This window comes from Chrysemys picta, chromosome 17 (genome assembly GCF_011386835.1).
Source record: "Chrysemys picta bellii isolate R12L10 chromosome 17, ASM1138683v2, whole genome shotgun sequence".
Taxonomy (NCBI): domain Eukaryota; kingdom Metazoa; phylum Chordata; order Testudines; family Emydidae; genus Chrysemys; species Chrysemys picta.
The window spans coordinates 1,918,974-1,929,899 of NC_088807.1; the positions used below are offsets into that span (position 1 = coordinate 1,918,974).

The 10,926-nt window shown below is 69.6% G+C and overlaps 1 protein-coding gene across 1 annotated transcript; it reads right to left on the reverse strand.

The window, feature by feature from the left end:
• Positions 1-2,769: 2,769 nt before the first annotated feature.
• On the reverse strand, positions 2,770-6,436 carry B9D2 (B9 domain containing 2). Its single transcript, XM_065570791.1, has 4 exons — positions 6,317-6,436; positions 5,894-5,985; positions 5,188-5,313; positions 2,770-4,689 (listed from the first exon to the last, which is right to left on the reverse strand). The coding sequence occupies exons 2-4, from the start codon at positions 5,979-5,981 to the stop codon at positions 4,376-4,378; spliced, it is 528 nt and encodes a 175-aa protein (XP_065426863.1). The 5' UTR covers positions 5,982-5,985; positions 6,317-6,436; the 3' UTR covers positions 2,770-4,375.
• Positions 6,437-10,926: the final 4,490 nt, after the last annotated feature.

Below are 10,926 nucleotides of genomic sequence, written 5' to 3' on the forward strand. Positions count from 1 at the left end.
CAGATGGGGGAAAGGGGAGGAATTTGAATCCACCTGCTCCAAACTCCCAGCCCACTCCCCGAATGAAAGGAGAATCCCCATTAGCTGTGGCCACTATAGAGCACATGACACACAGCCAGGAGCAAAGATCTCGCCAGTTTCTCTCAGGGCAGGAGCAGCAGCCTAGTGGTTCTCCACTGGGGTGGGGAAGTTGCTTCCCATTTGAACCCAGGCCCATGGGCTGTGTTTATGCCACACAGCCCCAGCTCTGCTGCCCTCAGCAGAATGGAATCGGTACTGCATGGCTGTGTGTCAGACGCCCTGTACTGCCGGTGGTGATGAGGATTTTGTTAGCTCAGGTAGCGCTTCCCATGGAGCCAGCGATGGGTCCAATTCCCACCCGCCCCCAGACGTTATCAAACTCGTCCTCACAACCCTCCACTAGCCCATCGCAAACAAGAGTCACATGGGGAAACTGAGGCTTGCAGCAGGGCAGCGACTTTCCTAAGGTCACAGAGTGAACCAGTGACAAAACTGGGAATGGAACCCAGGAGTCTGGACTCCTAGCTCCAATCCTCCCTGGCTCTAACCACTAGACCCCACACCCCTCCCAGAGCCTGGGATAGAACCCAGGAGTCCTGGCTCCCAGCTGTGTCCATTGGCCTACCAAAGTCATGGGTACAGCCATCTCCGGCAGCATTTTCCTGCCCAGAGGGCTCCCCCCAACCCCCACATTCCTGTGCTGGGGGGCTCCAGGTCACCCCAATGCTCCCTCGGTATCTAGCAAGCAACTCCCACTAGGCAAACGGGGACACCCCAAAACTGCTGCTCGGGCGCCCTCTGCTGGCGAGCGCCTCAACTGCAGCTGCTTTGAGCTCAGGGGAGACGGAGCCAGAGCCGGACGGGGCCACGGGCTCCGGCACGGATCCGCAGCACGGCCTCAGGCGAGTCCCTGCCCCGCTCGGTGCCTCAGTTTCCCCTCCACCCATCTCCCAACAGTGGGAGGAGAGGGCAACCGCTGGGACGCTGCCCTCAAAGGGCCTTGGGACTCCAGGGAGAGATGCCGGTGGGATGCGGAATGAATGCGACGGGTCTCAGCTCAGCCCCTCCGCCAGGGGGAATTATCCGCCCCTTGTTCTAAACAGCCATGTTCCCCGCCAGAGCTGGGGAGAGAACCCAGGAGTCCTGAGTCCCAGCTACCGATCTTACCGCTAGCCCCACTCCCCTCCCAGAGAACCCAGGAGTCCTGACTCCCAGCTCCCCTGATCTTACCGTTAGCCCCCCCTCCCCTCCCTGAGAACCCAGGAGTCCTGACTCCCAGCTCCCCTGATCTTACCGCTAGCCCCCCCTCCCCTCCCTGAGAACCCAGGAGTCCTGACTCCCAGCTCCCCTGATCTTACCGCTAGCCCCCCCTCCCCTCCCTGAGAACCCAGGAGTCCGGCCTCCTGTCTGCTGGGCAGCGGGTGAGCTGCGTCCCGTCTGGAGGGCGAGCACGGCTCTTCCACGGGACGCTGCCCAGTTAACGGGATTCGCTGCGGAGCCGGCCGGAGCAGGAGGATTAACGAGCCCCAGCCCAGCGGGGGCCCTTGGCAGGGGTGAAGGCCAGACCCACCTGCCAGGAAGAGCCGGTGCTGGCACGGCGGCTTCCGGGACGGCTCCCGCCAGCCCTTCCTGGAATTTCACCCCCGATTAGGCCGGGCGGAGGGAAGAGCCGGGGGGGGCCGTTAAGGTCAGCGGACAGGGGAGCGGCAGCTGGCTGCAGGTGGGCACCGGCCTGGGGCCAAGTTGGCATCAGACACTGGCTCCAACAGGCCACAACCTGCACCAGTCAGCCAGGCAGCCTGCGGCCAGGGCTAGGAACGGGGGGCAGGAGTCAGGACTCCTGGGTTCTAATCTGTACCCCCCTCCCCCCGCTGCTATCCCAGCCCGGGACTCCCCCCAGCCCAGCTTTGCCGGTGCCCCTCACTCCCGACCCGCAGCCCCTGCTAGCCCAGCCCTGCCCCCCCCCCAGCTCTGCCAGTGCCCCTCACTCCCGACCCGCAGCCCCTGCTAGCCCAGCCCTGCCGGTGCCCCTCACTCCTGACCCGCAGCCCCTGCCAGCCCAGCCCTGCCCCCCCCAGCTCTCCCGGTGCCCCTCACTCCCGACCCGCAGCCCCCTGCTGGTCCAGCCTGGCCTGGCCTCGCGCCCGAAGGGAGAACAACGCCAAGGAGCCGGATGGGGGGGTCCAGGTGTATCCGTCACACTGGGAGGAGCCAGAGGACGGTGGGGGGGGGTATTAACTGGAGCAGACGTGGGCCCCGTTCCAGCCCCCGCAGGATCCGGGGACACACATGGCTGCCATGGGCGCCCTCTGCTGGGCTGACACTGGAACAGCCCCAGCCACTGCCTCCTTGGGGACACGTCTCCACTTGCCCAGACAGGAGACAGAGTGTGAGCCAGGGCTGGGGGGGGGGGGGGGGGGGGGGGGGAAGCAGGAGAGACTCACCCCCCCCCGGGGATATCGTCACCCTCCCGCTGGCTGTTCGCTGCCCACGGAGCGCCCGCCCCGCTCAGACCTTGTGGCAGTGAGTTCCACAGGCTAAGGCACTTCTGGGGGGCGGCAGGTTGGGACGGGAACGAACGCAATGCAGGGGGCTGGGGGCAATCGCCGATTATGTTTCTACTCACCCCCCTGCCAGTCAACGGCCCCCCGACCGTTACGCAGCTACACCCCCACAATCCTTTGCTGCAGGGGTCACCATGGCGATCCCGGGTGGGGGGGGGGAGAAGAGAAACTCTCGGAAAAGCCGTTAGTGCAAAAGGATCTTTATATAAAGGGGGGTTTGTTTAATGGGGGGCAGGGAGAGAGACGGGGGGCAACTCTTTGGGGAGCAGGAGGCCGAGGGGGCTCCCTCCCCCCCGCCAGCCCCCAGCACTCCCCATGGAGCCAGCGCTGGGTCCGATTCCCACCCACCCCAGCGGCTCTGCGCCCTGCATGGACAGCGCTGCAGGCACCCGCCCACCCCCAGGGGGCAGCGCTGCCCCATGGTACAGAGGCAGGGGGCACCGGGACCAGCCCCGGTCACCGGGGCAGTGGCAGAGCAGGGGAAAGAACCCAGAAGTTCTGCCCCCCCCCATCCGTGAAACAGACTGAAACCAGCCGCCCAGAGGGGAAAGGGCTCAGGGCCCCTTCCCCACCCCCTGGGCCAACTCCACCCCCAAGGAAACAACCCCCCCGCCCCCCCCAGCCCCGGTTCTTCCAAAAGAGCCACATGAAGCAACTGAAATGTCCACCCTGTGAAAGGGTGGGGGGACACCAAATCGGGGGGGGGAGGCTTTGCGGTGACCCCCCCGGATCCAAGGGCTGCCCCAGCGCCACAACCCGCAGCAGGGGCAGGATCTGTGCAGAGCCCTCGAACCCCACCCCGTGGTGGGGGGGCCGTACAGCGCCCGGCCCACGGCGGGGGTCTGCCTGCTCCCTAGAGCCCCGCCCCGCAGTGGGTGTCCGTACAGCATCCAACCCACGATGGGGGGCCTCCTACTCCCTAGCACTCCACCCGGCGGCAGGGGGTGCGTACAGCACCCAGCCTGTGGTGGGGGGGTCTGCCTTCTCCCTAGAGCCTGCCCCACGGCAGGGGGTCCGTACAGCGCCCAACCTGTGGTGGGGGGGTCTGCCTTCTCCCTAGAGCCTGCCCCACGGCAGGGGGTCCGTACAGTGCCCAGCCTGTGGTGGGGGGGTCTGCCTTCTCCCTAGAGCCTGCCCCACGGCAGGGGGTCCGTACAGTGCCCAGCCTGTGGTGGGGGGGTCCGCCTTCTCCCTAGAGCCTGCCCCATGGCGGGGGGTCCACCCCCTCCCTAGAGCCTGCCCCATGGCGGGGGGTCCATACAGCACCCAGCCCAAGGGGGGGGAGGGGTCCATACAGCGCCCGGCCCACAGTAGGGGGTCTGCCCGCTCCCTAGAGCTTGCCCCACGGCGGGGGTCTGTACAGCGCCCGGCCCGCGGCGGGGGTCTGCCCGCTCCCTAGAGCCTGCCCCACGGCGGGGGTCTGTACAGCGCCCGGCCCGTGGCGGGGGCCTGCCCACTCCCTAGAGCCTGCCCCACGGCGGGGGGTCCGTACAGCGCCCGGCCCGCGGTGGGGGGTCTGCCCGCTCCCTAGAGCCTGCCCCACGGCGGGGGTCTGTACAGCGCCCAGCCTGTGGTGGGGGGTCTGCCCGCTCCCTAGAGCCTGCCCCACGGCGGGGGTCTGTACAGCGCCCAGCCTGTGGTGGGGGGTCTGCCCGCTCCCTAGAGCCTGCCCCGCGGCGGGGGTCTGTACAGCACTCAGCCTGCAGCAGGGGGTCTGCCCGCTCCCTAGAGCCTGCCCCGCGGCGGGGGTCCGTACAGCATCCGGCCCGCGGCGGGGGCCTGCCCCCTCCCTAGCACTCCACCCCGTAGCGGGCGAAGTGGCGCAGCAACACGCCCAGCTCCAGGTGCACGGTGCCCGCGGCGCTGGTCTGCAGGCGGTACCGGTCGGCCCCCGTGTAGATCAGGTCACTGTTCAGCAGCTGGGGCCCCCCGCCCACAAAGAGCTGGGAGAGCCGTTCCTGCCAGGAGCCCAGGGGCTGCCAGGTGACGCAGGCCAGCGCGTGCCAGCCCGGGCTGCACGGCACGTGGCAGAAGCCGTAGCCGTAGAGCTCCCTGCGCCCGAAGGAGTCCTGGTGCCAGACCTGCACGTGCAGCTTGGGCCAGCCTGACGGCAAGAGAGAGGGGACCCGTCAGTGCCCTGCCCCGCTCCGCAAGCCGGCTGCCCCCTGCCCCATTCCCTGCCCCCAAGCCACAGTCCTGCCCTGGGGCCGGATGGGAGCCACCAGCATTTATCCACTTCTGCAGCCGAGGCCACAAGGAGCTTCTGGAAGTGGGGGGATGAACGGCTGCGCCTGCCCCACCTGCCCCCCACCCTGCTCCCACCCCCAGCTCCGGCGGGGCCAGAGGGAGGGGGAGAAAAGCCCCAGGGGAGACAGGACTGGACAACAAACGGCCTCTGGCGTCTCACACAACTGGAGGGAAATTCCTTCCACTGAGAGAAATTAATTCATGCCTGGCCAGGGCTGCCTTCCCCGTCCCTGCCCCCCACGAGCCACGGCTTCCTGCCCCCCAGCTCCTGTCTGGAACCCGCAGCCTTCCCCCAGCTCCTGGGCCACCAGCCCAGTGGACACCGGGGCTGGAACCGGCGCCGGGCAGAACTTACCCTGCAGCCCCTTGGTGGCAAAGTGCACGTCGATGGGGTGGGACCAGTAGGCCACATCGCCCAGCTGGGGGTGATCCACCTGCGTCTGCCCCTCCCGCAGGCCGGAGAGCAGCTTCCAGGCACCACCTGGGGGGGGGGGAAGCACAGTCAGTGAGGGGGGAAGAAGCTTCAGGAAGGGAGCACGTGAGAGCCCGGGAGAGAACCCAGGCGTCCTGGCTCCCAGCCCCCCCCCCCCCGCTCTAACCACTAGACCCCACTCCCCTCCCAGAGCCGGGGAGAGAACCCAGGAGTCCTGGCTCCCAGCCCCCCCTGCTCTAACCACTAGACCCCACTCCCCTCCCAGAGCTGGGCTAGAACCCAGGAGTCCTGGCTCCCAGCCCCCCCTGCTCTAACTGCTAGACCCCACTCCCCTCCCAGAGCCGGGAGAGAACCCAGGAGTCCTGGCTCCCAGCCCCCCTGCTCTAACCACTGGACCCCACTCCCCTCCCAGAGCCGGGGAGAGAACCCAGGAGTCCTGGCTCCCAGCCCCCCTGCTCTAACCACTGGACCCCACTCCCCTCCCAGAGCTGGGGAGAGAACCCAGGAGTCCTGGCTCCCAGCCCCCCTGCTCTAACCACTGGACCCCACTCCCCTCCCAGAGCCAGGGAGAGAACCCAGGAGTCCTGGCCCCCCCGGGAGCTGACCCCGATGCCCCGGCCCGGCTGACCTGTGTGGATTCCCCACTTGCAGAAGAGGCGGGTGCTGGGGAACCCGCTTGCTCCCACGATCTGCCCGATGAGGTGCAGCTCGGCCATGGCCCTGCAGCAGCGGGAGCACAAAGGGGGGGGATTAGAAATAGAACCCAGGCGTCCGGGGCCCGCCCCGCCCCGCCCCGCGCGGGCTCCGTGTTGCTGTGCGCTGCCGACCGGCTCGCCCCAGAGGTGGCTGCATCGCCGCGCCCGGGGATGGGGGGGGGGCGGGACCAGGTGAAGGGGGCGCGCGCTCGGGGCGCGGCGGGGGCGCGCGCGGGGGGAGGGGCGCGTACCCGCCTTAGCTCGCACCCGTGGGGGGGCTGGGGGTGGGAGCCGCCCCGCGCATGCGCACTGCGCGACGCCCACCCTCCCCGACCCGCTGCCCGGGCGCTACCTACCCGCTAACGACCCCCCCGCCCCGGCCCGGTCTCCAGCCGCCGCTCCCGCGTCCCGCCTCCGCCGGCTCCCGCCGCTGCCACGGCAACCGCGGGAGCGAGCCCCCGCCCCCACGCCGACGCCGGATTGGCTGGCGGATGGGGCACGTGACGGCGTTTGGGCGGAAGTCCCGCCCCGGAAGCCGGGAAGGGAGCGAGGGTTGCGGCCATCTTGAGTGGGGCAAAGGAACGCCATGTTGGGAGGGTCATGACAGGCCGGGAGCGCCTCTGCTGGGCGGGGCAAAGCCCTGCGGCAGCCATCTTGGGAAGGGCGGAGAGATTGACAGCTGGGGGGCGGGGCGTAGATGAGCCGCCCCCGCAGGGTCCCGCCCCCGCCCAGCCCCGAGCTGATGGTGGAGCTAGTCGGGGGGGGGGGGGGGGGGCGACAGGCGCCAACTTTCCAGTGTGCGGGGGGCTCCCTGCTCACTCCAGCCCTTCCCCCCCCCCCGGCTGCTCCCCCTCCCTGCCCCCCCTCCAGCCCTTCCCCCCCCCGGCTGCTCCCCCTCCCCAACCCCCCCTCCAGCCCTTCCCCCCCCCCCGGCTGCTCCCCCTCCCTGCCCCCCCTCCAGCCCTTCCCCCCCCTCCCCTGAGCCTGCCGGGCCCTTGCTCCCCCCCGCCTTCTCCCCCTCCTCCCCCCCCCCACCTTCTTCCCCTCTCCAGCCCCCACCCCCCGGCTGCTCCCCCTCCCCGGCCGGCGCCCTGGCCCCGAATGCAAAGCGCTTCACCCGGAGGGACTCAGACTCTCGGGCCCGCCCCCTCAGCCGTGTCCGCAGCCCCAGGGTGACCAGTAATAACCCTTCCCAGCTCAGGGACCCTCCGAGAGCCGTGGGGCTGTGCTCAGCCCCGGCTCCCTGCACAGGGCCCTGCGGCAGGGGCTGGAGACACCTCTTCCCGCGGCCTGGTTTGCGTTTCAGTGTCCTGCCGAGCACCTGGAAGTGCTGCGGGGGGCGGCCTGAGCAAGAGGGAAACTGAGGCGCAGAGAGAGATGGCACCTGCCTGAGGTCATGGTGGAAATAAGTGGCAGAACCAGGGACAGAACCCAGGAGTCCTGGCTCCCAGCGCCCCTGCTCTAACCACTAGATCCCACTCCCCTCCCAGAGCCGGGGAGAGAACCCAGGAGTCCTGGCTCCCAGCCCCCCCGCTCTAACCACTAGACCCCACTCCCCTCCCAGAGCCGGGGAGAGAACCCAGGAGTCCTGGCCCCCCTGCTCTCACCACTGCTGCTCCCTGCTGCTCACCAGGACTCCCTGGCAGCCTTTGCTCTCCCGCCCGGCGCGTTGACCCTTCATGCCGGCGTCGCGTGGCTACCGGGCTATTTCCAGCTGCCCGTGGCCAACCCGCCCCCCCACCCCCCCGCTCCGAGCCGGGATTATTTCCTGCCACTCGCAATGAAAGTAAAACGCCCGCGTGCAGCTAAGACAACAAAGGCGGCTAATGCTCCCCTCCGCCCCCACCTCCATCTGCTTCCCGGCACAGAGTCTGCGGCCTGCTGGGGAGGGGGCTGGGGCTGCCGGGGGGGGGGGGCAGCCGGCTGGATCCCAGTTAGCCCCGTTCCCTTCCGGGCCTGGGGTGACGGCCAAGGGGGGCAGCCCACAGCGGCGGCCAGTTCGAACCCAGCCCAGGGGGGGCTTGTTACAGGGCGTGAGCTCGCTGGGGCTCCGAGACCCCCGGGCCAGTTGGCTCCATCACGAGACCCTCGCAGCTGCTTGGGTTGTTCTCCGGAGAAAGGCTCAGGGACCAGCAGGGCTGGGGGGAGCCCAGGGCTGGGCTAGCAGGGGGCTGCGGGTCGGGAGTGAGGGGCACCAGCAGAGCTGGGGGGGGCAGGGCTGGGCTAGCAAGGGGCTGCGGGTCGGGAGTGAGGGGCAGCGGCAGAGCGGGGGGGGGCAGGGTTGGGCTAGCAGGGGCTGCGGGTCGGGAGTGAGGGGCACCGGCAGGGCTGGGGGGGGCAGGGCTGGGATAGCCTGGCAGGGGGCTGCGGGTCGGGAGTGAGGGGCACCGGCAGGGCTGCGTAGCGAGGACACTCCAGGGCTAGAACAAAATCTGTCTATTAATAGCTGCCGCGATGCTGGGTTTGGCAGCAGGACTCCTGGGTCCCTGGTGGCTGCTCCCGCCTCCGTGTGCGTGAGGAGGAGGCGGCGGCTGCGGGGGGGGGGGGCTGTTCGCACCCGGAACGGGGCCTTTCGATAACTCAACACCCCGTTGGCGGGAGGGAACTGGATTATGCAGGAGCCGGTTCATTAGCCCCCCTCCCCAACAACAACCAGCCCCAGCTCTCACCTACATCTTCCCAGCCCCGCTCCCCGGGCATTTCACAGAGCGGGGGAGGGATCATCAGTCCTCCTTTCCAGCTGGGGAAACTGAGGCACGCACGGAGCAGGCCGTTGATAGAGCAGGGGACCTGGGGTCTCCTGAGGCCCAGTTTAGGGCCCTGCCCACTAGGGCACGCTGCCAATTTTCCCCTTCCTGCCACGATCGCAGGCTGACGTCCCCCCGGGAGGGCGTTACGGGCCCCCAGGGTGGCACAGAATGGATCAGACCAGCCGTCCATCTCGCTGAGCCCCCTAGACCCCCCCATCTCCCTCCCCATCTCCATGCACCCCCTGGGGGGTGGGGGCAGGGCCTGGGCATGCGGGGTGGAGGCGGCTGGCCCAGCGGGGGGGCAGGCTCTGCAGTGGGCAGCCGACACCAGACACCCCCCCCCCCCTGCAGCCTCTCGTGCTGCAGGGCTTTGCAGCAGCCCTGGGTGCAGATCCTGCTACTCGGGGGGGGGGAGACGGGGGGGGGGATTGCTTGTGCCACCCCCTCCCCCTACCTCTTTGTGAGCAGCTGGTGGCTGACCAGCGCTGCAGGGGGGTGGGGGGGGGTGACAGCTTCAGCAGATGGCAAAGGGGGGAGGGGGGCTGGGGGGGGTAAATACAGATGCGGGGAGGGGGGGCTGAGCTCCATCCGTGGCCCACAGGGCTGGACAGATGCTGCGATTCCCCACGTGACCCCCGGCCAGGCCTGGGCCCAGCGTCCCCAGCAAAGGGCGAGAACGTCCCCGAGATGGGGGGGTCCAGGGCAGGGCCCATCCCCCGCAGGGTCTGTGCAGAGCCTGGCACATGGGCTGGGGGGAAGGGGGGGGGTCTCCAGCTGCTGCCCTAAAACACCGAAGGAAAGTGCAGCTCCGGGCCCGGTGGAGCCTCCTGACCCCATGCGGGAGACGGGCCCTGCCCCACAGAGCCTGGCGACCGCCCCCCGCACAACGGCCCAGTGGACGCGCTGCTGCTGGGGGTCAGGCCCCACGGCCCCTCCCCTCATGTGCCAGAACTCAAGGGCCAAGCAAACATAGCCCCATCAAAGCCGCCCTGGCAAGCCAGTGGTGCCCCTCACTCCTGACCCGCAGCCCCTCCTAGCCCAGCCCTGGGCACCCCATTTCCCGCCCCCCTGTTCTGCCGGTGCCCCTCACTCCTGACCCGAAGCCCCTCCTAGCCCAGCCCTGGGCACCCCATTTCCCGCCCCCCAGTTCTGCCGGTGCCCCTCACTCCTGACCCATAGCCCCTCCTAGCCCAGCCCTGGGCACCCCATTTCCCGCCCCCAAGTTCTGCCGGTGCCCCTCACTCCCGATCCGCAACCCACCCATCTGTCTGTTCCCTTCCCTCCCCCACCGCCCCCTCCCGCACGGAGCCGATTATGAATGATTCATCAGGCCACGGAGCATTATTCTTTAACGAGCCCGGCTGCTCCAGCCCCCAACACGGCTTTGCTTTTCCAGCCTCCTCAATCTTTCATGGGCCACTGGTCTCACAGCCGGGTGGGACGCGGAGCCAGGGCCAGGCCTTGTGCAACGAGCTGTCCGGGTCTCAGCAGGGCTGGTGGCCTCCCAGACGCAATGGGCCCCAGACCTGTGGAAGGGGGAGCTCAGACCTGGGTGGCAGGGGCTGCGGGTCGGGAGTGAGGGGCACCGGCAGGGCTGGGGGGGGCAGGGCTGTGCTAGCAGGGGCTGCGGGTCGGGAGTGAGGGGCACCGGCAGAGCTGGGGGGGGCAGGGCTGGGCTGGCAGGGGCTGCGGGTCGGGAGTGAGGGGCACCGGCAGAGCTGGGGGGGGGGCAGGGCTGGGCTGGCAGGGGCTGCGGGTCGGGAGTGAGGGGCACCGGCAGAGCTGGGGGGGACAGGGCTGGGCTGGCAGGGGCTGCGGGTCGAGAGTGAGGGGCACCGGCAGAGCTGGGGGGGGCAGGGCTGGGGTAGCAGGGGCTGCGGGTCGGGAGTGAGGGGCACCGGCAGAGCGGGCGGGTGGCAGGGCTGGGCTAGCAGGGGCTGCGGGTCGGGAGTGAGGGGCACCGGCAGAGCTGTGGGGGGGCAGGGCTGGGCTAGCAGGGGCTGCGGGTCGGGAGTGAGGGGCACCGGCAGAGCTGGGGGGCCAGGGCTGGGCTAGCAGGGGCTGCGGGTCGGGAGTGAGGGGCACCGGCAGAGCTGGGGGGGACAGGGCTGGGCTGGCAGGGGCTGTGGGTCGGGAGTGAGGGGCACCGGCGGAGCTGGGGGGGGCAGGGCCGGGCTAGCAGGGGCTGCGGGTTGGGAGTGAGGGGCACCGGCAGA